Source organism: Phallusia mammillata, chromosome 7 (genome assembly GCF_965637545.1).
Source record: "Phallusia mammillata chromosome 7, kaPhaMamm4.hap1.1, whole genome shotgun sequence".
Lineage (NCBI taxonomy): Eukaryota > Metazoa > Chordata > Ascidiacea > Phlebobranchia > Ascidiidae > Phallusia > Phallusia mammillata.
Window position 1 is genome coordinate 14,482,404 of NC_137258.1, and position 23,604 is coordinate 14,506,007.

Genomic DNA, 23,604 nt, shown 5'->3' on the forward strand with positions numbered 1-23,604 from the left:
GAAAAATAAACGAAAAAGTTATTTGGGGGGATTTTTTCTTATCTCCCATTACTATTTGATAAGTTCTAGGGAAGCCCAATATTATGAAAATGGAGACTGTGACTATAACTTACTCAAATGAAACATGTCCATATTATTGTCGGAATAGAAAGTGTGTCAGCTAGTGTTCATTGTTGTACGTCTTGTTTCAATGTTGTCCAACCCAAATACTTCCTGTCTCTTTTATTACCAATTTTTTTCCTTTTTGCGGTTGCTGTTTTACTGTACAAATGCTTTGTTTCGAGCCTGTGTCGCGTGTGTTTTGGAGCCACATTATCACTGCATGTTATTGAATTTGGTCTGTAGCCGTGCACGTAAACAAAACAAATTATACTGTCTGTTTACATTATTGCATGACGAAAATTAGGTTACAATGGAGTTGCTAATTTAGATTTGTATTACTTGTTTTTCTACACAAAAGAAGCTGGCTTTTCTATATATTGCCAACTTACATGTTCCATAAAGGCTAAAAACTTGGATCAGCACCCAAAAAATTGTAGGCACGAGTTGCCAATGTGTTGCAGCATGAGAACACTACCGTATGTACTCGCGGATAGGTCGCAACTTTTTTCCTTATATTTAAAAAAAAATATAGGTGCGACCTATCCGCTTGACATAAGTGCAAATCAAGTCAGAACCAAATTCCAAGTCGGAACAAAATTGGAAGTTTTCGGCTATTGCAAGTACCGTATTTTCCGGTCGGCCTATTGGGCGGATATAACGTATTTATTCGAGTATAACACGCAAAATTTTATACTAATTTTCAATAAAAAATTAAGGGTGCGCGTTATAGACGCGAATTATATTGAAAATGTGGCATCGAATACGGGTGCATGCGTTCGTGCATGCACATACCAATGCGAGACAGTTTCATGAGCGCAAACGCACGACCAATTGCACCAGTTATTTATGCAAAAAAGTTAGGGAAAGGGCCTTTTAAATCCCTAGATTTTCAGTGCGACTTATGTGCGATTCAACTCTAAATTACACTTTTTTAACACAAAACTAATAGTGCGACCTATACGGTGGCGCGACCTATCGGCGTGTATATACGGTAATTTGTTCTTTAGCTTTTTTGGCAAAATGTATGCGTTATCCTCTTGCTAAGCGGTAGCCCAGCCGAATTACCTTCAATGACCATTTGCAGGGTAATTGGTAGAACAAAGTTAATCATTTATGTTCAGCAACTACATTTTGGCTAAACTGTTCATAACAAAGTATTGTTTCTCAAGTTTTTTTTACAAAAATGAATCCATGTTGTATTAGAGATGCAACCAATTGTTCTTTGTGGTTCTTAAGTCGCAATACATTTACGGTGACCTACCAAAAGGCAGTAGCCTAGCGAAAAACAATCACTTAATTGCTTTATGCAACCACAAAGGTTTGCCTGAGATGCACAAAATAAAAAAGTGGTTAAATATGCAACCTTATACAGAAACTGAAAACGGATGGGCTTACTATCGTTGGAAAACAGACAACCATAAACTACTGCATATGGTAGCAGAGTAGCAGGACCAACAATATATGTAATGTCTGCCAGCCTTTACAGTGTAATACAAGTAACCAAAAACAATACAGCTTTATTTTCGCAAAAACATTGCCCAGTGACATGTGTAGTCAACCATGGAGCAAAGGCCATTCCCCATTGTAAACCAATCATACACTCCCATTGGAGTTAAGTGGCTGGGAAATGCAGAATGGTGTTTTGACACATATCTGGGGCTGTTAACCACTGGGCTGATAAGACTAAAATATTAAACAGCAAACAAACACCCTACAAATAAATGCTAAAAATAGAAGCACATAAACATAAACAATTGAGCTGTTAAGCAGTAAGCAAGTTGTACTTACCGATATTCATTCTCTCAGGTTGTAATGTCAAAATCCTAGAACTTCGAGTTGATGAAGGATGAAGTCCAAGTAAGTCAATAATTATTTCCTTCATTGCAAAATCTAGCCTCTCTTGTGCAATAAATTGAATAATTTTCACATAAATGCTTAGAGGTGTGTCCTTCAAAAAAAGCTTATTTAAGCTTTTTAATTTTTCTAAAAAAACGTCTTTCTAATACATTGGAGTCTTCAATATAATTTAATAACGAAAAAAAATTCTTAGGATTGTCTGGTTAATCAAAATTCAATAAATTTTTGCAGCATATTTTAATGAATCAGTTAAAACATATTGCTTTGCACAAATGGCAGCCTATAGATTGTTTAGAAAATTGGCTGGTTAAACATATATTTTGCTTGACCAATAAATTGCAACTAAAAGTTACAGAATGCCTAAAAATACTTAACTTCTGTTTATAATAGCACTTTTGGGGGTGCTATGGGTAAACTGCTGGGTCACCCAGGGTCAAAGTTTTAGAGAAGGATTAACTTTGGATAACCAACTAGAAAGGTGGCTTTCCTATATATTGTCAATTTGTATATCCCAAGTCGTATTTAAAAATTTACTCAATACACCAGGGGTGTCAAACTCACAGGCTGCATGCGACCCACAAAGCCCTCTAGTGCGGCCTCTCAAACACTCATCAACAATTGTAGTTTTTTTGTCAGATTTTTATCTAGACATAATAATTTTTCTCACTTTTTCGAAGTGAAGGCTGTTATTTAAACATACATTTACAGAAATGTAATTTATAAATAAAAACTCATCTGTTATTAATAGAAACAATAGTAAATCAGTTCCTCTTGCTAAAAATAAGTGTTAAGTTGCGGTCAGTGGTGCACAATCTGTGGTCATACGGACACATGTTGTGCCGGCCTGTGACATAATTAAAAATCCTTCACCAAATATTTTGAATTTCTGCTCTAAAAAGATTTTGTGGTACTGAAAAGAGCATTACCAGCCTAGTAGCCATATGCATCAGACTTTTTTGTACTTATATTGTGTACAAACAATTTGAAAAAAAACAGGTACCACAAGTGTCACAATATAGACTATGACGTCATAAACAACTAGAAAGGTGGCTTTCTAATATACTTCGATTTTATATGTTCTATATGCTATTTACCAATTTACTATACACATCATTTGATCTACACATATGACTGTTTTTGCAAGCAAAAACGAATGGGTCCCCACACGCGCGTTTGTGCGGATTTATGGTAAACAAACATCCTGGTTATTTTTAGATTCATAGGGAAAATCTTAACCAACTTCAGCCTTAACCCAACTTTAAAAGTTTTGTCCGTATTCTTTTTGCATCATTATTGTCATATAATTACAAAAAACAGTAAATAGGAACAGGAAAAATACTTTCAACTTAATCTCATGCTTTGACCTTGATATTGTCTTCAAGGTCAGTTTTTAAACACAATTTTCCAATACTGAAAATGTGCTTGATAACTTAATAAAACGACATAGCATAGCTGCACAAAAACAGCTGATATCTAATCACCAACATGACTGTCTCGTAAAACGTCCGTCCAGACGTCAAGCTGAGCACTCCCGCTGCATTCACCTGCCCAAATCGTAAACAAGTGAATTACTCCCTTGAGAGTTGAGACTTCTATCTGACTGACAGTGTACACATATGGGCTGTAAAAGTAACTATTTGGCCGATGTGGTTTAAGGGGTAAAATGGGTGAATCCAATAAAAATTTACAAAATTCTTTAGAATAGCTTACATTGCACCAACCAACAAAGCATGAAACCCTCAGATTATGTACTTGGGTCAGTACAGCCATTTTGAAAATTTTACGTTTTGGGGGCCTGTGGGTGAACCGCTGGGTCGTTTGGGGTCAAACTTCAGGAGGATCAAATTCGGAACAATAACTAACATTTGTGCAAATTTGAAAAAAGTTGAAGCACTCTTACTTGAGGAAACGCATATAACAATCCAGCGTTAGACAGAAAACGAAAAAGTAAAGAAAAAAAATACGGACAAAAACAATATGTGTCCCCTTCATAGAAGGGGACCCATAATTAATATTGATCTTCACACTGTGGAGCTTAATCTGTGTATCAAGTTGGAAATTAATCTGGACTTTTGGGGCGCTAATGGATGGTATATACATGTGATATAAACCAATTTCTTTACATCTGTAATTTTGAAACAAAAACCAGCAAGTAATTGGCGGCTGTTCGCGAAGTAAGGATTTGCAATGTGGCCGCTGTAGCAAAAAGGTTGTGCACCCCTTGTTTAAGTGTATAAAACTTGATCAAAAATCACATGCGGCCCTTGGTATTGGTTCCAAACTGCAATGTGACCCTCATACCCCCACGAGTTTGACACCCCTGCTATACACTATCTGATCTACTAACATAATTGTTTTTATCTTAAAAAAGCCTTGAAACATCCGCCACCCAATATAGATAACGTCCTTCATTGTGATACAAATAACTGAAAACATTACAGCTCTATTCCAGCGAGAACATAGCCTAGTTGCAAGTGTGGTCATGCATGAAGCAACAGGTATTTCCGACTGATCGTTAACTAACTAATTGCTCTGGAGTGATTTGATCCGGCAAGGGCACAGACGCCAATCAGGCTAAAATGTAACAGTAAGATTTGACCTGAAGTAACCTCTCATATTTTGCCAGACATATATGAAACGGAAGTATGTTTATCGAGTTTAAACCACATCTAAGGAACTGAAATGCACATGATAAATGATAAAACGGCATAGTGTAACTCAGGCATGTCAAACTCACAGTCCTCCAAGGGCCGCATGCGTCATGTTATGTAATCATCCGGGCCGCATGCGTCACGTTATGTAATCATACAAAGCTAATGGCGCATATACAGTAATGTCAAATTATTTGTTCATCGATAATTTGCTATATACCTTGACACACAATCACACAATTTCATGTTTGATGCAAACAATTGTTTTAATCACACTTATGAATACCAAACAACGAAGTAATTACACTACACATTACACTTGTTCTGCCCAACAGTATTATGAACATCATTCTAAACAGACTATATTTTAAAACTGCAGCAGGTATTTGCTACTTTATCAGTTAGTATTAGTGCTTTGTCCAGAGGTTTGACATCTTTTTTTGCTGACAATTTTTGTTATATCGGGCTAAAGTGTCTGTGCAACTCCAACTTTGATTAGTGATGACAAATGCCGATCAGTCAGCCTTGTTCTTTGGGTGGTTTTAGTTGTTTACAAAGGAAAACAGCTGTTCACACATATAAGTGGAACCAAACATGGACATAATTTTAGTGGCAAACTTTCTAAAGTTCTTGAAATTTTCAGGAAGATATGAAAAAAAGCCAGGTAATCCTACTTCAAGATACTTTGATCAGAGTGTAGAATCTGACTGCATTTCTAATAATTCCATCTGCAGACTTTCTTCAGCTTTAGTAACATCAAAGCTGAATGGCGCAGAAAATAATAAAAATTGAAGTTCAAAAGATGAAAAATCATCAAATCTTTTCTGAAATTCATTTGACAACAAGTGAAGATGACTGCTATACTTAGCAAATTCAAGTACACCAGTAGTGGTAGCCTTTTTCAGCTCTTCACATGTAGGAAAAAGAACCAAATTTTCCTTTGACAGCTGTGACTTCCATAGGCTTAACTTGGCAATAAAGCACTTAATGTCATCATACAACTGAGTAATAAGTTTGTTTTTACATTGTAATTTTAGATTAAGATCAGTCAATTGTTCCATAATATCCACAGCAAAAGCAAGATCTTGGAGCCAGTTTTCATCTTTTAATTCATCAGTGTTTTGACCTTTCATTTCCAAAAACATGATTATCTCTGTTCTCAACAAATAAAATCTGTTTAGAACTTTTTGACATGATAACCAGCGGACATCTGTGTAGAATGGAACATAAAGAAAGTGATTACCCATATCTTCGCACAATTGGCTGAACTGGCGGTGGTTGAGAGCACAACCTCTAATATAGTTCACTTTCTTTGTGACCAAACTAAGCACATGATCCAGTTTTAAAATTTTCAAACACAAGTTTTGCTGATGAATTGTGAAAATGTGCCATTGATGAGCCAGGATGCAATTTTTCTACCTTTTTTCTTAACTTGGCAGCAACACCATTATGTTGGCCAACCATATTTGCCGCACCATCAGTAGATAAGCATGCAAGTTTACTCAAGTCAAGACTATAGTCATCTAGAACTTGCTCAACTTTCTCAAAGATATTCTGACTTGTTGTAGTGTCATGCATGGGGATCAGCTCAAGAATTTCCTCAATAATGTTGAATTCACTGTAACAGGCTCTGATGAAGACTGCAAGCTGTGCTATTCCACTGAGGTCGATGCTCTCATCAATAGCAATAGAAAAATGTTCAAATTTGAATGATACTGACTTAAGTTGTTGTTTCAAATCATCTGCCAATTCATCTATTCGCTCAGCAACAGTGTTTCTGGTTAATGATATCTCCTCAACAAATGTGCCTTCTCTGGACAAGGCTACAACATGATATTTTTTTTAATGGCTACAACATGATATTTTTTACCGTATGTATTTTCTTGTACAAATAACATTTCAAATCACGGAAACAAACTGGAGAATCGATGAACTTTTTAAATCACTGAAGCTTCACAACAGTAGAAGTCAACTGAACAAAAAAAATCGTTGGGGCCGAACCAAAGCTTCTAATGGGCTGAATACCATTCCAATAAACTCCAAGCGTGTATTCGCATTCATGAATACTTACTTACTTTTTAAAATGTATCAATTCGAATTGTATTCGAATTAACAGTTTCAGTTATTTGAATTCACGAATTGTTTGGTTGTTGTAAGAAGCAATTAAAAACAATTCGAATGCATCGATTCCAGTAATTGTAGTTGCGGTTAAAAGGTAATCAAACAAAAAGTAACATTTGGGTTTTTGCATTGCAAAATTATCGGTAAAAATGTAAACCAACAAGCTTTGTTTTGCCACATTAGCTTGACTGATTTAAATCTCCGTTATGTAAATTCCCCCAAATTTAAATGAGATGTTTGCTTCATAAACACGCCACACCTGTCATGTGCTGAGAACAACCTAATGTTGCAAGTTTTGTTACACAATTGCATTTATGTAACGTCACAATCAAAGTTCTATGTGTCATTGTTTCGTAACATAAACAAAAACTTGTCAAATCAAGTCACATTCACTGTCCAACTGAATTGTATTTGAATCTATTTAGCAAAAATATGTGGCAAAATATTTTCGACCACTCCCATTCTGGAGGTAATCGGCGATTCAAATTGTATTCGTAAAATTGTAGTTATGTATTCGATTTTAAGAATCTTACGTTGCCAAAGACTAACAACAATTCCAATAGTATTCGTAAAAAATTACCGTGTATTCGAATTTGCAAATTCTTAGGTTGGCAAAGGCCTACAACAATTCCAATTGTATTCGTATAAATATAGTCATGTATTCGATTTTACGAATTGTTACGTTGCCAAAGGCCGACAACAATTCGAATTGTATTCGTAAAAAAAGCACATGTTGCCCTTGCGTGTACACCATAACCTATTTTAAAACATTAGCATATTTCCCACTCTTATTTCATATTGGTCCCCATATCATCCACTGTCTTTTGTAACCATGGTTGCTTCTGCAAGCAGAAACTTATGGGTCCCCACACAGTTGTGAATCATACATTTCAAGAAATAGCTATCGGAAATTCACATAGGCTGTCCAAATTGCATTAAATTCGGACATTGTTTTAGAAATTTTTCAATTCGGACAGAAAACACATTTTGGGAGGCTTGTGGGGTATACGTTGGGGCTACAGGGTGAAACACAACATTCTACACGTATAACTAGAAGGGTGGCTTTCTGATATACTTCCATTTTATATATTCTATACGATATTTACCAATTTACTAGACACATCATTTGATCCACACATATGATTGTTTTTGTAAACAAAAAAAAAAACTAATGGGTCCCCACACGCGTGTTTGTGCAGATTTACGGTAAACAAATGTTGCGGTGACTTTTAGATTTTTAAAAACAAATTTTTAGAAAGCATTAACCCAACAATAAAAAAAAAATTTTTCGTATTCTTTTTGCACTATTATTGTCATATAATTACAAAAACATTAAAAGAGAACGAAACAAATACTTTCATTTAATCTCTTGCTTTGACCCAGATATTGTCGTCCAAGGTCGGGTTTCAAACACATTTTTTTCTAGAAAGCTGTAACAGTTGTGTTACAGACACTTTAAATTAAAAAGCAATTTGCTACAAGTGCACACATAACAAATTGTTTTTCATTTAACTTTGTTTCGCAAAACCATTGACCTGTAGTAACCTCTCAGGGTGCACACGCCAAACGACTGTTTGACCTATTGACACCGTTTTCAATAGCAAGCCGTCCTTACTGTTCAACAACACCGTTTAACCTAATTTATACATGCCTTGAGTGTTGATTCCTAAATTTATTGCAAAAAAAACGCTACATTACGACGAAAGAAAGTTCTGAACTGTGTTAGTAATACCTACTAGTTGACCTTAAGTAACCCATGGTCATGCGGCGGCCGACCTGACAACGAGCATTTAAAAAAAACCATTTTTCTTGCAAAAATGTCAAGTTTGATTTTTCAACTTTATTTTGATTAACAAGTTTTGCTTGACATATACGAAACCGAAGCATGCTTATTAGGTTTAAATCACGTCATAGGTGTGAAACCTTTGCCAAAACTGAAAATGTGAGTGACAACTTAATAAAACGAAATAGCATTGCTGTGCAAAACAGCTGATTTCTGTTCACCAAAACGACGTCTCGTAAAACGTCTGTCCGACGTCAAGCTGAGCCCTCCTGCTATCGTAAACCAGTGAGTTACTCTCTTGGGACTTCTGCCTACAGTGTCTTTCTTGACCAAACAAGCGTTAGACACATTTACGTTTCACATTCGGGGTCAAACTTCTGGAGGACCAAGTTTGGATTAATAACTAACATATGTCCAAATTTGAAGCACTCTTTCTTTACCAAACCAGCGTTACAAACCAGCGTTAAAAATTTTACGTTTTGGGAGCCTGTGGGTGAACCCCTGGGTCATTCAGGGTCAAACTTCAGGAGGATCAAATTTTGGTTAATAACTAACATCTGACAAAATTTAAACAAATTTGAAGCACTCTTTCTTGACCAAACGCATATAACAAACCATGTTTCAAAAATTTTGCATTTTGGGGGCCTGTGGGTGAACCGCTGGGTAATTCGGGGTCAAACTTCAGGAGGATCAAATTTAGATTAATATCTAACATCTGTCCAAATTTGAAGCACTCTTTCTTGACCAAATGCGTTTAACAAACCAGCGTTAGACAGAAAAAAGGAAAAAAAATACGGACAAAAACAATATGTGTCCCCTTCAGGGAAGGGGACCCATAAATAGCACTCTATAAGTTGTCCAAATTTCATCCAATTCACATTGTTTAAAAAGTTTACCCGTTACAGTGGGCTAGTGGGGTAAATATTGGGGGCTACAGAGTTAAACACAACAATTGACACCTATGAAAGACAAATTCAACAAGCTGTCCAAATTCCATTTAATTCTAACACTGTTTAAGAAACTCACCCATTTCAGAGCATTAGTGGTGTAACTGATAGGATAAAACACCCAAAAGTATAAAATATGAAACCACAATGACCCAATCAACAGCTAGTAAAATCCTATCCACATGTTTAATATTCTGAGCACTACAGGTGTTATTAGCAACATTTGTTAAAGCTTCTGACGTCATAGGGTTGTTTACACCCCTCTAACTGGCATGTGGAAAAACGTTCATTAAGTAATGCACAAACACAAAAACCATATGTTTTGTTGCCTCTATTATACTATTACACCACAGAAATATTTCATCTGTGGTGCGCAGCAACCTTAAAAAACGTTTAACACTTTAGGGTCTAGCGGGGTAAATACTTGGGTTATCAAGTCAAACGAAGCAGATCTGCGTAACTGTATTTGCCATCTGTAAAAGTTTTGTCCAAATTCACCTAAGATTTTTTACCAAAAGTGTATGCACAATTTTAAAAAGAAAATTTTTGAAAAGCATGAAACTCCTAGATCACGTGCTTTAGTCATTGCAGCTGTTTAAAAAAATCTGTTTTGAGAGCCTGTGGTGACCTGCTTGTTCATTCTTGGTCAACCATCAGGAGGTTTAAATTTGGATCAATAACTAACATGTGTGTAAATTTGAACAAATTGGAAGCACTCTTTCTTGACGAAATCCATATAACCAACCACAGAAGAAAGAAAAAATATGCACAAAAACAATATGTGTCCCCTCTAGGGAAGGGGACCCATATAATTATCACATGTTTAATTGTGTCCATAAAATTTTAAATTTTTTTTTTACATAAAATCAATGCAACTTTGTTAGTTAGTTTCCAATTACTTATTATATTCAGCAAATTTGGATTCAAATCCATAAGTTTTAAAAATCAGTTCTGAATTTTTTTGTGTGCCTAAAATTTTGTTATATAAATCCTAATTTACAATTTTTGGCAAAATAATGTAATACAACCTCAGAACATAATAAGGTAGTATTCAACACTGCACATTACTGTATCTTACTTTTGGCACAACAGCTCTAGACCCAAAAGGAAACAAGCTTTTTATTACAGACTGCAATCTTGTTTGTGTAGCTGAGTTACTTTCACATTTTATCCGAACAGTGTATGACCAAAGTAATCTGTAAAGAGACTCCAAAGCCACTCGTGAAATCTTTTGATCCCTGTGCTGCAAAAAAGTGCAAAATTTATGTTCAGCATGAGATGTTTTAAAATAAACCTCTTCAACAAGAAAGAAAATGCAGTAGGTACATGCAACTTGATGGCAAACTTACTGTGAGCATATTGTATAGAAAGGTTGCCTGCCCTATAAGGATAAAAACTAGAAGGGTGGCTTAGCACATATTACCCTTGCATATACATCATAACCTATTTTAAAAGATTAATATATTTCCTACATTTATTTTATATTGGGTCCCATGTCGTCCACTGTCTTTTATAACCTTTGTTGTTTCCGCAAGCAGAAACTTATGGGTCCCCACACATGCAAAGATGTAAATAATGCATGTCAAGAGATAACTATGGAAAAGTTTGGTGCTGTAAGGGCAAACACAGTGATCAGTACTGTGCATCAACTAGAATAGTGGTTTTCCTATATATTGCCGGGTTATATATACTACATCATATTTAATGATGTATCACATATTCCATTTACTATATTTATAATGGATATATATTTGGCACCTACATTTCATTGGGTCCCTATCTTTTTACTGGCACTTTATAACCTAATTGTTTCTGCAAGCATAATCTAATGGGTCCCCACACATATGCATATGTGATTTGGTAACAGTAAAAATAGGGCACAATCACTGTTAGATATTTACCAATTTACTATACACATCATTTGATCTACACATATGATTGTTTTTGCAAGCAAAAACGAATGGGTCCCCACACGCGCGTTTGTGCGGATTTATGGTAAACAAACATCCTGGTTATTTTTAGATTCTTAAGGACAAGCTTAACCAACTTTAGCCTTAACCCAAAAAGTTTTGTCCTTATTGTTTTTGCATCATTATTGTCATATAATTACAAAAAACAGTAAATAGGAACAGGAAAAATACTTTCAATTTATTCTCATGCTTTGACCTTGATATTGTCATTCAAGGTCAGTTTTTAAACACAATTTTCCAAAACTTAAAATGTGCTTGATAACTTAATAAAACGACATAGCATAGCTGCACAAAAACAGCTGATTTCTAATCACCGACACGACTGCCTCATAAAACGTCGGTCCGGACGTCAAGCTGAGCACTCCCGCTGCATTCACCTGCCTTAATCGTAAACAAGTGAATTACTCCCTTGAGAGTTGAGACTTCTATCTGACTGAGAAAATGGTCACGTAACGACTGCGTTCATGCGTGAAGCAGAGGCATTTTTTTTCTATGCGCCACTATGGCCAATCACTCCCATTGCGTCAGCTGTGCACTGAGCGAGCACAAATATGACAGAAGACAGCATGTAAAAACATATTTTTACTATTACTGAGCCGATTGCACTGAAATTTTTATCAGCCAACAAGTAGCACCCTATCCACAGCTGTTAAAAATTTCAGCAGGTTAAGTCTTGTATTTCTGGCCTCAATAACATGTGAACAAACAAACAAATATTTGGGGGTAAAGGGGTGAAAATGGATACAACCTCAAGTTACAAAATAGTTTAAAATACGCTGCAATGTACCAATCAAAAAGTATGAAACTCCAGAAACATCTGCTTTAGCAAGTATAGCCATTTTAAAAATTTTACGTTTTGGGGGGCTGTGGGTGAACCGAGGGGTCAAACGGAGTCAAAATTCACATGGACCATCTTTTGACCAATATCTATAATGTGTGTAAATATGAAAAAGTTTGAACCATTCTTTCTTGACCAAAACGTGGGAACAAATCTGCGTTTAAAAATTCACGTTTTGGGGGGCCGTGGGTGAACTGAGGGATCAAATGGGGTCAAAATTCACATGGACCATCTTTAGACCAATATCTATAATGTGTGTAAATATGAAAAAGTTTGAACCATTCTTTCTTGATCAAAACGTGGGAACAAATCCGCGTTAAAAATTTTACGTTTTGGGGGGCTGTGGGTGAACCGAGGGATCAAAAGGGGTCAAAATTCACATGGACCATCTTTAGACCAATATCTGTAATGTGTGTAAGTTTGAAAAAGTTTGAACCATTCTTTCTTGACCAAAACGTGGGAACAAATCCGCGTTAGAAAGAAAAAAAGAAAAAGGAAAAAAAAATATAGACAAAAACAATATGTGTCCCCTTCAGGGAAGGGGACCCATAATAAACATGCTATATGGAGTACGAACTATTTAAATTTCATTCCATTTATACATTTTTCAAGATGTTTTTATTTTACATTCTATCTGAGAAAAAAAGCTAAAAAACGCTGTCCAATTTCATTCAATTGAGACATTGTAAAAAATGGACGCAATTTGGGGGCTAGTGGGGTAAATGTTGGTGTGACAGGGTTAAACACAACAATCAACAACTATAAATGTCACACTGTACAAGCTGTCCAAATTTCATCCAATTTAGACATTGTTGAAAAAATTCACGCATTTTAGGGGGCCAGAGGGGTAAATATTGGGACTGTAGGGTTAAACACAACAATCGACACCTATAAGTGATAAACTCTACAAGCTGTCCAAATTTCATTTAATTCCGACGCTGTTTAAAAATTTCACCCATTTTAGGGGGTTAGTATGGTAATTGATGGGGTTCAACACCCAAAAGTATGAAATATGAAATTACAATGACCCAAACAACAATCCTGTAAAATTTTATCCAAATCGGCCAATGTTTACCACTAGGGGCGTTATTAGCAACATTGGTTAACGCTTCTGACGTCATAAGGCTGTTAACACCCCTGTGACTGGCATGTGCAAAAACATCCACCAAGTAATGCACAAACACACATGTAATGTGAACTGGTGCCTTTATTATACTATTACACTACAGAAATTTTCTGTTTGTGGTGCGCAGCAACCTACAAAAACGTTTTACATTTTGGGGTCTAGCGGGGTAAACACTGGGGTTATCAAGTCAAACGAAGCAGATGGCACATCTGCAAGACTATATCTACCATCTGTGAAAGTTTCATTCCAATCCACCAAAGATTTCATGCCAAAAGTGCATGGACAAATTTCACCGGAGAAAAAAGAAAAAAAAAAACTGAGTGAAATCAAGATGCGTCCCCTTCAGGGAAGGGGACCCATAATAAAAAAAGAAACTTTTGTGCATTAAGTCAGACACATTGAAAAATATTAAAAAAATTAATGCCTATGTATGTATAGCGTGTAAAAGATAGAATTTGAACAACATTTTTTTGACTAAAACAAAGATGCTTTAGATCAGTGGGCGGCAAACTTTTATTATCGCACCCCAAAAATATTTTTCAGACATACCGTCAGACCCACATTGCATTAAACCAGGGGTGCACAACCTGCACAGCTACACGCTGGCCGCGGAAATGAGTTTGTGCGTCATGGCCATGTACATTAAGATACATTGACTGGCAGCTGTGACATAACTAAAACTATTTTAAGAATTTTGATTCTCAAGCTGCTCTAAACAGATTTCGTGGGACTAGAAAAATGATTCAGCCTAGTAACCATATGCACCAGACTTTATGTACGCCTATTGTGTGCAAACAATACAAAAAACAGGCACCGCAATCTTCACAATACTGGTGATGACGTCATAAACAGTTAGCACTGTTCAGCTAAACCTATGCACCAATTGAGAAATTATTAATCTGTACTTTTAGGCAGCTTTAAATGGTATATATATGATATAAATCTATTTCTTGACAGTAATTTTGAAACAAAGACAAGCAAGCAATTGGCTGCTGTTGATGAAAGAAAGACCTGCGATGCGGCCTTCACAGAAAAAAAGGTTGTGCAACCCTGCATTAAACCTTCAACAACAAGCTTAGGCAAAAAATGACAGGTAGAGCACTAAGCACACATGAGACATAATTTAAATTTAACTTTTTAAATTTAAAACACATATCAAATACTAGATGGGTGGCTTAGCATATTTTGCTATTGCGCATACACTATAACACAGTGGTTCTTAACCTTTTTTTAACGGCCGAACCCCTACGACATTCTTCAGCCTTTGGTCGAACTCCAAAGTTACATCCTAGGTTTTTAACCCATTTTGTTTGGTGGGTCATAATTAGTTTTTGTTCAAACATAGTGGCAAAAGTTACTGTTTGTCATTTTGTTAAATTCTGACATAATAATACAAGCAACTTGTTTCATGATTGCTTTAATTCCGGCAATTTTTAGTTTTTACCAAAATAAAGCATTGTATTTTTACCATCTGTACACAAACATGAAAAAGATGAAGTAATAAGTTTTTGCTGCCAACAAAATTTCGTTGTTTTTCTGCATACGAACAACGCGAACAAAAGCTTAGTGCAGGGATGTACATTGTACAACCAGAGCCACTATAGTGGCTCTAGTACAACCATTTTGCTAGGACGGCCGCATCGCAGATTCTTATTTTACCAACGGCCGCCATTCAACTGCTTATTTTTCTTTAAAATACTTGGTTTATATCATGTATTTACAATTTAATAGCATCCAAAAAGCCCAGATTAATTTCTAGCTTGATGCACCGATTGAGGTGCACAGCGAGGAGATCAGTCTTAACTGATTATGATGTCATATAATCTATATTGTGATGCTTGTGGTACCTGTTTTGTTCGCATTGTTGGCACACAATAGGCGTACAAAAAGATTGACACATACGGTTATTAGGCTAGTAATACTCTTTTTAGTACCACAAAAACTGTTTAGTGCAGTTTAAAACACCCCTGCCGAGGTTTAACCTTCCAGTGTTTTGATATTGAGCAAATACAAATTGCCATTTTTAGCGACTATAGACCCTAAAGTTTAACAAAAACGAGTATTTGTATTGTACTTCAAAAAGACCTTCGTCGAACCCCTGGGGTTTGATCGAACCCCGGTTAAGAACCACTGCTATAACATATTTGAAACATTACAATATTTTCATTTTGTATTGGGTGCCATACTAGCCACATTCTTTTATAACCTTGGTTGTTTCTGCAGGCAGAACCTTGGTTGTTTCTGCAGAAAACTCATGGGTTCGCCACACATACAGAGTTAAAAACAATGCATTTCGAGAGATAACCATCAGTAAGTTTGGTGTTGTAAGGTAAAACACTGTAATCACCCCTTGGCATAAAAAAACATGCTATTAAAAGTACAAACTGTGCAAATCTGATTTAATACAGACGTTATTCAAAATTTGTCCTATTTAATGTTCTGTTTTTGGGAAAGAATGGGTAAATAGTGGCAAAATAAAGTAAACCCCTACAATCAAAACCTATAAATAGGAAATTTTACAAGCCATCCAAATTTCATGTAATTCTGATACTGTTTAAAAAACTTGCCCATTTTAGGGGGTGGTGGGATAAATGTTAAAGCTGTATGGTAAAACACAACAATTGACACCTATAAATGGCTAATTCAGGGTGAGTAGGGTAACTGATGAGGTTCAACACCCAAAAGTATAAAATATGAAATGACCCAATCAACAGTCATGTAGTCAATAATCTTTGTTCTGTGTTGTTTCACGACTAGGACCTAACAAAAAATACTCCACTTGTCTATATTTTTTTCAGATATCTTGTTGTTCATTTTTACCCCAAACGGTTCTATAGGAATGGAGTAATAAAAATAGCAGTTTGCTAACTGCTGTAAGTTTGGTTTGCAAATTTTCGAAAACAAAGAAATTTATGTGGCTTGTGTTTTTTTGGCTTATTCATTGTAACAAAGTTAAAAATGAAATTTCTGTCTTTTCTTTGACTTTAAGATGGTTCATTAAGTTCATGTATTTAAATTGAAGTTCCAGATGGCACTTAATTTTATTTTAAATGGTCCTTTTTTGTACCTTTTTCGGGTTAAAAACAACAAAAGTTTTTGCCAATTTTTTTTTCTTTTAGTAAAATAAAAAACTTGTTATATAACTATAAAAGTAGTTCCATCAGCTTTGTTGGGAAGAAAAACTGACCTTTTGTGGCCTAAAATACAACAAAGTTTCAAAAAATTGTTTGTTTTTTTACCCCACTTGACTATACCGGGGTTATCAAGTCAAACGAAGCAGATGGCACATCTACATGATCATATCTATCATCTGTGAAAGTTTCATCCAAATTCACCTAAGACTTTATGCCAAAAGTGCATGGACAAACTTCGGCAAAAAAAGAAAAAACTGAGTGAAATCAAGATGCGTCCCCTTCAGGGAAGGAGACCCATAAAATGATACTTTTCCCTTTAAAACAGGGGTCACCAAACTACCGGCCCGCAAGGTCATTTCATCCGGTCCCCGACCATATTTTTTGGTTTGCCAAATCGTATTGATAACTTTGTAACATTCAAAATAAATCTCTTCCTCACAAAAGTTTTCCTGTCGCGATATGTAAAATAATATTACCTAATTTTATAAGATTACAACGCCCAGGATTGATCAGAAGCCCGTCACAGACAAAACTACAAGTGACAATTGTGCCCAAACAATTGCCTTTTTTGTTACTTGTGACGTAATACACCAGCATTGCTCGTAAGAGACGACCTACACAATTTAACAGTCGCATCACCAGATTTTAAATTAGGTTGTAGAAAGACCATTTCTTGGCGCACCTAAAAAATTGCCTCGCATGCTAAGTTTGGAAAGGCGCTAGGGCATGTAAACTATACGGCCCGCATGAATCATTTTCAAACTTATCCAGCCTGCAGTGAAAAAAGTTTGGTGACCCCTGCTTTAAAAGAAGGCTATGACTACAAACAAGGAGTGCTTTCCTGAACCACAGTTGAAAGATACTGCAATATATGCATACGTTTAAGAGGCCAAAATAGTAGTTTCCTGTCATCTAGGGCATTAAACCTAATCTTTTGACTCCTCAACATTTTTCGAATGTTCAATAGCAAATCATCTTAGGTTATGTCTTAAAACAATTTGTAAATGTTGATTTTAATGTATGTTGCATTGCATATTCTAAATCCAAAACACCTAAACGTCTATAGTTGATTATTCTTCATGATTACAAGTTACATTTACAAATCACATGTAAATGTTTAAACCAAACTAGATGGTACAAAAGCAAAATAGCACAAACAAAAGTTTTTTTTAACAGAAAATAAGTCCTATATTTTTACAAGAAATTACCTTGAGATTTGACAAGCAGTTTTCAAGAAAAATATGCCAATTATTAAGAAAAAATTGCTTTTGTGACACACAAAGCAAGCATGTCACAAGCGGATACATCGCAAGTTGGTTTTTTTTCCTTTTTGACATTTCCAAAGAAGTAGGATATAGTGCATCAACAAATTCTCTGAGAACAGGAACATTCACTTCTGTTTTAACAGCCTGGAACAAAAATAAACAGCCTACATATTTCATTTTGCAATACAGGTCATTTGGGACATGTAAACAAAACAAAAAACATTATGTTGAGTAAGAGTAAAAAAGGGTGAATTAAGTAAAAGTTACAAAATGCCTAATGCCTTGTGAACCAAAATATTCATAATAATACAGCAGCAGCCTTGCACTTTCTGAAACCCACAAAAGGAAAAAAGAAATTATACATGTTACTGCGAACATTATTAAGGGAAACAAAACATTTGTATGACCCTACACCCCAGCTGCGAGTAAAAATATCCCTAATGAAAACAAAACAATACATTTCTAAACAAGGGAATTTGTAATAAACTCCAACACTGTGAAAACGCAAGGATTATTTCAGGGTCAAGATTGTGTTTCTGTCCACTGCAATACCTTTACACCCTCTGAAAATATGAACTTGGACTTGAAATTTGACTTGATGGGCCTAACATGTCAAACAGCAATCAACAATATATTTTGTTTAAAGTGTTCAATTTTTCAACTATTGAGACATCGTAGTGGGTACTCACAGAGATTCTACAGTCAAACTACCTAAATACCAAAACAAAATGATGCGATCTGCTGTCCATACAAACGTGATCCCAAAATTTTGTTCAGTCACAGTAAAGTAGTAACGCCTTAAACTTATATTTATTGCATTTTTTTTAATTGGAACAATTATTTTTTTACTTTCAGTTGTTTACAAATAACCTTTTAGTTGTTTGTTCAGAGAAAAGTGTTAAAATAGTTTTGTTACAAACTTACTGCTGCAACTGGAATTAATACCTCAACAAACAAGGCAGATAAACCATGTTTCAATTCTCTGTCTTTTGCTTCAATAAAAAAGTCAGCCAGTTCTCTAAGAAATCTAAAAAAATAATTAGGTGATTGGAAACAATAAAAAATATAAAACAAGCATGCAGAAGTCTGTTGTTATAACCAGGTTGGTAACAAAAAAATGTCACTTTGTTATTATTTGCATTTTTAAGGTTGTTCTAATTCAACTGTTGAAAAAGTTTTAACCTAAATTTTAAAATTGGCTGACAGGTACATCATTATAAACAATATTAATCACTTAACCCATGACTAAATTAAAAGAAGACTTAATTCAAACAAACCTAAATGATGCCTCAAAATCATCAACTGGATACATTTTTACACGAAAAAACTTCATTCCTGTTACCAAACCCAAGATAGTTCTTGTACTGTGCTCATGTCTTTTAGCATCTTCAATTTCACTAAGAAATTTTTTTCTTACTGACTGAAATCTACAAAAAAGTTATATAACTGGTCCTACTGATTGCACATTGAACACCAGAAAATTTGCATAGTGAAACACAAAACAAAGCAAAATGGTAGGACTTTTTGTCTGGCCTTCCTAATTATCAATTGTAATGCAACAAGGTTTAAAATCAATCGTTTAATCTGCTAAAAAATATAAGTGTTGGGTGGGCAAGTACGCTAATAGATTTTTTAGCCTGGTTGCAATTTCATGCAAAGAAAGAGTTAACTGCCCTACATCCAAAGTAATTAAAATGATTATGGATTTGAACAACATTGGGTTAAAAAAATGATTAAAAGCTTTGTGTGTTACACTATATGCCCCCTTCAGGAGGGTTCCCATAATTAAACCATTCTTTCAATGGAATTTAAACTTATTTTTATATTTTTTACAAACAAGTTTAATGTATAAATATAGATATATATATTGTTGTAAAAAAACTTTACGTCTTTCAATCTTAATGTACTATTTTTACAAAATCTGAATATGATTTTATTTTATGCATGAAAAATAACTCGTTAAAATCCATGAAATTAACTGTGCTGGTTGAATTAAAATACAGATAATAACTGCTCATAAAATTAGCACACTGGGATTTGTATTTCTACACCCAAAACCAGGCAAACAGAAAAATATGGATCTAAGGGGGTAACAATGTAGGCTTATTTAAACCAAAGCCTGTGAAACCTTTTATAATGCACCAAACAACAAACTAAAACTTTTAGATCATGTCATTTAGTACACCCATTGTTTTGCCACCTGTGGGTCATCCTGAGGAAACAGTAAACAGCTGGAGATATTTATCTGTTATGTGAATAGATTAAAATATGTTCAATAAATTTTTTTGACCAAAATATTGTATTAAACCAGAAGTGTAGAGACTAAAGATAAAAGTTAGTAACATAATGTGTGCGTATTCACATTACAAATATATTAATAAAAACCATATTTGACACATGATCTGCAAAGTTTTATTTACACATCTTACTTGGTTTTAGCTATAATTCCAATTACTTCAGAGAAGAGGTCAGCCACTATCCTGGCTGTACTATCGACATGGTCCTGATTTTGCATTAGAATAGAAGCTTGTTTAAAGTGTTGAAAAGCCATATTAAGTATTTTTTGTATATGCTCCTCAGGAAGGGGATGGACAGGTAATTGTTGCAGTATCTCGATCAGTACCAAAATGAAAACAATTTTCATGGCCATCTAGATCAGGTGTAGAGAAAAATAACATAAAAGAGTTTATTTAAAGATTTTTTTATTCCAGCTAAACATGATAATAAACCAGAAAAGTGGCAATCTTACATATTTTTATTTTTATTCTACATCTTATTTACAATTTACTATACACCGTATTTGACCTGCTAACATGATTGGTTTGCAAGCAATAACAAATAAATCCCGATCAACCCAAACTTAAAAAGGTTTTGTCCATATCCTTTCACATCATTACATTGTTAATTTAGTTTCTAGCTTTGACCTCCAAATTGCTGACCAAGGCCAGTTTCAAAACAGTAAAAACTTTTCCTAGAAAACCTGACAGTATTACAGACACTTACAAACAAAAAAGGTACAAATTGTTCTTCAATTAACTTTGTTTCGCAAATCGTATACCTGTTACATTAGCCTGTAGCAGTGCGGCAGCTGAACAACTGTTTAATGACCTTTTGACACGGTTTCAGTAGCATGCAGTCCTTTGTGACCCACTTTCACTTTTTGCCTAATTTATAAATAACTTAAGCATTGTTTCTCGATTTTGTTTGTACAAAAATTAACATTTTGGTAAATGTTTAAACACATTGGGGGAAGCATAAGCCATAAGGTAACCACTCGACCGAACCGGCTAAAGTTGTAAATAATTAGAAGAGTGACATAGCACATATTGCTGTCGCACATACCCTATAACAGGGGTGGGCAACCTACGGCCCGCGGGCGGCAACCCGCCCCTGAGCAACTTTTGAGCGGACCGCGACTGGTAAATGCCTATGGAATAGGCAAAATTTGGCTTTGCCTAGCACTGCTATGTTATTGCATGACGAACGTTGCTGCCCGCCTCCACAATATATCACTACATTTTGACCAGCGCATGCAAAAAGGTTGCCCAACTTTGCCCTTTAACATATTTTGAAGCATTAATATATTTCCCAAACTTATTTTATATTGGGTCCCATAGTATCAGTGTTTCTATAACCTTTGTTTGTTTCTGCAAGCAAAAACTCATGGGTCTTCTACTTGAAAGTTGAAAAAAATGCAAGTTGTTATGGGGTTCCACACCCAAACTAATAAATAACTAAACCACAATGACCCAAACTACAGTTACCGAATTTGGCCAATGTCAGAAATTTTGACCACTAGAGGTGTTTTGAACAGCATCTGTTAATGCTTCTGATGTCAGAAGGCTGTTAACACCTCTAGTGCAAAAACTTCCACCTAAGCATTTACAAACACATATAACATATGCTCTGTTGACTTTGTTACACTATAACACCACAGAAACCTTTTGTTTGCGGAGTAAACGCTTAAGTAAAGTAAATAAAGAGGTTATCAAGTTAAAGGAAGCGGATGGTACATCTACATAACTATATCAACCATCTGTAAAGTTTCATCACAATCTACCAAAGATTTCATCCCAAAAGTGCATGGACAAACTTCGACAGAAAAAAAACTAAAAAAAAATAGAAGGGTGGCTTAGCACATATTGCCCTTGCACTATAACCTATTTTAAAATGTAAATATATTTCCTACGCTTATTTTGTATTGGGTCCCATATTAGCCATCGTCTTTTATAACTTTAGTCGTTTCTGCAGGCAAAAACTCATGGGTCCCCACACATGCAAAGTTGAAAATAATGCAATTCAAGAGATAACCATGAGAAAGTCGGGTGTTGTAAGGTAAAACACAGTGATCGGCACTGGGCTTAAATAATAATACTATGTAGAATACAAACTATCAAATTAGATTCACTCCAGATATTGTTTGAAGTATGTCCTATTTAACGTTTAAAAAAAAGGACCCATTTTAGGGGGCTAGTAGGGCAACTAATTGGGTTCGACACACAAACTAAAAAACATATAAAAACCACAATGACTCAATCAATAGTACTGCAAAATTTCAGCCCAATCCGCCAATGTTTAAAATTTCGACCACTAGAGGTGTTTTGAGCAACAACCGTTGCTGTTTCTGACGTCATAGGGCTGTTAACAAGCCCCTAACTGCCATGGCGCAAAAACGACCACCAAGCAACCCACCAACGAGCAACATACAACTGGTTGCCCTTGTAACACTATTGCTCCAAAGAAATCTTTCGTTTGTGGTGCCCAGTAACATACAAATACGTTTTACACTTTAGGGGCTTGTGGGGTAAATGTTAGGACTACAGGGTTGAACACAACAATCGACACCTATAAATGGCATACTCTACAAGAAATCCAAATTTCAGCCAATTCTGACACTGTTTAAAAACTCACCCATTTTAGGGGGCTAGCGGGGTAAATACTGGGGTTATCAACAAAAACAAAGTGGGATGCACATCTACATGAATATATCTACCATCTGTGTAAATTTCAGCCAAATCCATCAAACATTTGATGGAAAAACGAGTCGGACAAACTTTGGGTAAACACACCCATTTTAGGGGGCGAGCGGGGTAAATACTGGGGTTATCAACAAAAACAAAGTGGGATGCACATCTACATAACTATATCTACCATCTGTGCAAATTTCAGCCAAATCCATCAAACATTTGATGGAAAAACGAGTCGGACAAACTTTGGGAAGAAAAAAAAAGAAAAAAAACAAAAAAATTTGAGAAAAATCAATATGTGTCCCCTTCAGGGAAGGGGACCCATAATGAACCAGCGTTAGACAGAAAAAGTACTGACAAAACAATAAAAAACTTGAATAAAACACAATGCACCTTTCGAGCGGTTGTTTGAGAAACTTCATCTTTCGTTTCACTAGAAAAACGCAAATTGTTTATTACGCTGAAAAAACGCACAAGGCAACAGATGAAAACTGTTTTTCTTGAAGAAAAATCAGCAGCATGTGTATCAGGAAAGATTAATAACACACACACAGAGCATATAAACTTGTAGTAGGTATGTCTCTTCTTAGTTAACCTATGCCTTCTCTTGTGTAGTTTGATTTGATTCAAATCACATGTCATGGCTAGATGGACATTTTTTGAGAATTTGTGAAAGACCCAAACAGCCAGAATGCGTTGTATGGTGGCCGACAGTTTCCCAATTGAGTGGGTTTCTGACATTGAGTTGCGGTTATTTGGGCAGGTTGTCAAAAAAGTTGATTGTAATTTTACATGCAGTTGCGTTTTTGGGGCTAGTTTTGACAATTGGAGTGGCGGTTTTAA

At 35.4% G+C, this 23,604-nt stretch overlaps 1 protein-coding gene across 7 annotated transcripts in view; it reads right to left on the bottom strand.

Annotated features, from left to right (window-relative positions):
• The window catches only part of LOC145239300 (protein furry homolog-like), a 165,299-nt gene that overhangs the window by 129,659 nt on the left and 12,036 nt on the right, over positions 1 to 23,604 (bottom strand). For 4 of the 7 annotated variants that reach the window (XM_080102608.1, XM_080102605.1, XM_080102604.1 and 1 more), the window contains exons 4-10: positions 23,155 to 23,194; positions 20,224 to 20,444; positions 19,072 to 19,221; positions 18,719 to 18,821; positions 17,738 to 17,938; positions 10,540 to 10,704; positions 1,891 to 2,050 (exon numbers count right to left, since the gene is read on the bottom strand). In XM_080102608.1, the coding sequence (XP_079958734.1) occupies positions 1,891 to 2,050; positions 10,540 to 10,704; positions 17,738 to 17,938; positions 18,719 to 18,821; positions 19,072 to 19,221; positions 20,224 to 20,444; positions 23,155 to 23,194 (1,040 nt within the window). The remainder of the gene's footprint in view (positions 1 to 1,890; positions 2,051 to 10,539; positions 10,705 to 17,737; positions 17,939 to 18,718; positions 18,822 to 19,071; positions 19,222 to 20,223; positions 20,445 to 23,154; positions 23,195 to 23,604) is intronic. The other 3 variants (XM_080102606.1, XM_080102607.1, XM_080102609.1) reach the window with 3 other exon arrangements.